This window comes from Oratosquilla oratoria, chromosome 11 (assembly GCF_046742065.1).
Source record: "Oratosquilla oratoria isolate Oo_2021 chromosome 11, ASM4674206v1, whole genome shotgun sequence".
Classification (NCBI taxonomy): domain Eukaryota; kingdom Metazoa; phylum Arthropoda; class Malacostraca; order Stomatopoda; family Squillidae; genus Oratosquilla; species Oratosquilla oratoria.
This window is the reverse complement of record NC_134787.1, coordinates 44,191,067-44,192,675: the sequence shown is the minus strand read 5'-3', so window position 1 is coordinate 44,192,675 and position 1,609 is coordinate 44,191,067. Positions and strand designations below refer to the sequence as shown.

At 33.9% G+C, this 1,609-nt stretch overlaps 1 protein-coding gene across 1 annotated transcript in view; it reads left to right on the top strand.

The window, feature by feature from the left end:
• Nucleotides 1–555, top strand: part of LOC143030036 (uronyl 2-sulfotransferase homolog pip-like) — a 21,684-nt gene extending 21,129 nt beyond the window's left edge. The window contains exon 8 of the mRNA XM_076193241.1: nt 212–555. Coding sequence (XP_076049356.1) covers nt 212–360 — 149 coding nt within the window. The 3' untranslated portion in view covers nt 361–555. The remainder of the gene's footprint in view (nt 1–211) is intronic.
• The last annotated feature ends 1,054 nt before the right edge of the window (nt 556–1,609 follow it).

Here is a 1,609-nt window from a genome sequence, read left to right as displayed (position 1 = left end):
TCTTATGTTATGTTCTTATGTTTCGGCCACGGCTACTCAGCGCCTCCTGGCGTAGGCTCCTCACCTTCTTCAAAAAGAATGTTATTTACATGACACATTTATAAATATATATGTTGCTACAAGTGAAGGGTGACTTTAACAAATCCTGCCACACAAAGCTGTCATTCACTGTACTACAAATATACTTATTTTTTGTCAAACACTCTTTCAGGGACAATAAAAAAGAGGACTACCTCCAAAGCGCCTGTATCCAACAGCACCAAAAATCTACTTCGAAATATGTTAAAGGAAGATGTAGAGTTCTACGACTTCGCCAGGCAGCGGCTTCACAAGCAAGCAAACGCTTTGGGAATACTTTGATTATAATTAACTATTAACTTGTTTGCCTAAAAAGATATAACATTGTTTTGTGGTTATGCTCAGTATTTTCAATAACTGCACTATTTCTCATGCACTTGTTCATGGCAACTAGGGAGAATATAATCTTGCTTAAGAGATGTGCCCTGTATGTTAGAAATAAATGGCAGTGCTATATTTCTTATGTAGAATGTAGCAAAAAGTAGACCTTAATTTGGTATCTGATATATGTTTGTTATGGTCAGTTTTTTTTTTTTTTTTTTTTTTTTCATTCTTCTGAAACGGCATTGTTCCCCCAAAATGAAATACCTAATGCATATCTATAAAAAATCATATACTAAAGGTACTTCTGTGGCACCCCAAAGGACCAGAGTCACGCAGTATTCTTTTATGTTCAGAGACACATTTCCACTCATGATGATATCCTGAGCCCCTTTTTATCTTTTACTATTCTCCACTTCCGCTGTCCTTCTTAAGTCCCTGCCAGCCCTAGAACTCCACCTCTTCTTTTTTCATACTCTTATAGCGAGGGATAACGATACCGGCACTTTGTTCCCATGCTTTAAAAAAAAAAAAAAAAAAAAAAAAAAAAAAAATCCAGGAGAATGGATGCTACTGTGTTTTTTTACTTTTCTCCCGCAAGAAGTCAATACATGCTCTGGCACATCCATCCCCAACTCAAAATAATAATAATAATAATAATAATAATAATAATAATAATAATAATAATAATAATAATAATAATAATAATAATAATAATAATAATAATAATAATAATAATAATAATAATAATAATAATAATAATAATAATAATAAAAAGATGTTTTGGAAAGAAATTAAAAGAGGAAGAGGAGGCGAATCAAGTAGAGAAGAAAAGGTAAAAGGTACAGATGGAGAGAATGATATTAATAATAATAATAATAATAAAAGGGGGATTATGTCCCATCAGTTCATATTGGCTCATAATGGTTCAAGATGGCGTAGAATAGTCTTGTACAGAAGAATTTCCTTTGATGTTGACGATGGCCTCCGTTGGTCGACGTCGACCATGTTAGTTGCGCCCTCCAGGGCGAGATATGGAGGAAATAGGCAAGAATTGGTTTACTATTAGGGTCTCCACGTCACAGATGGATCCAAAGAACTCCGTAAAAATAATGATAATACGTACGGCAGACAAGTCAGACATTTTTGTTATTCTTAAGATTTGTTCCATTTGGCTTCTCCACCAAGAACTCAATAGAATAAAGCAAAT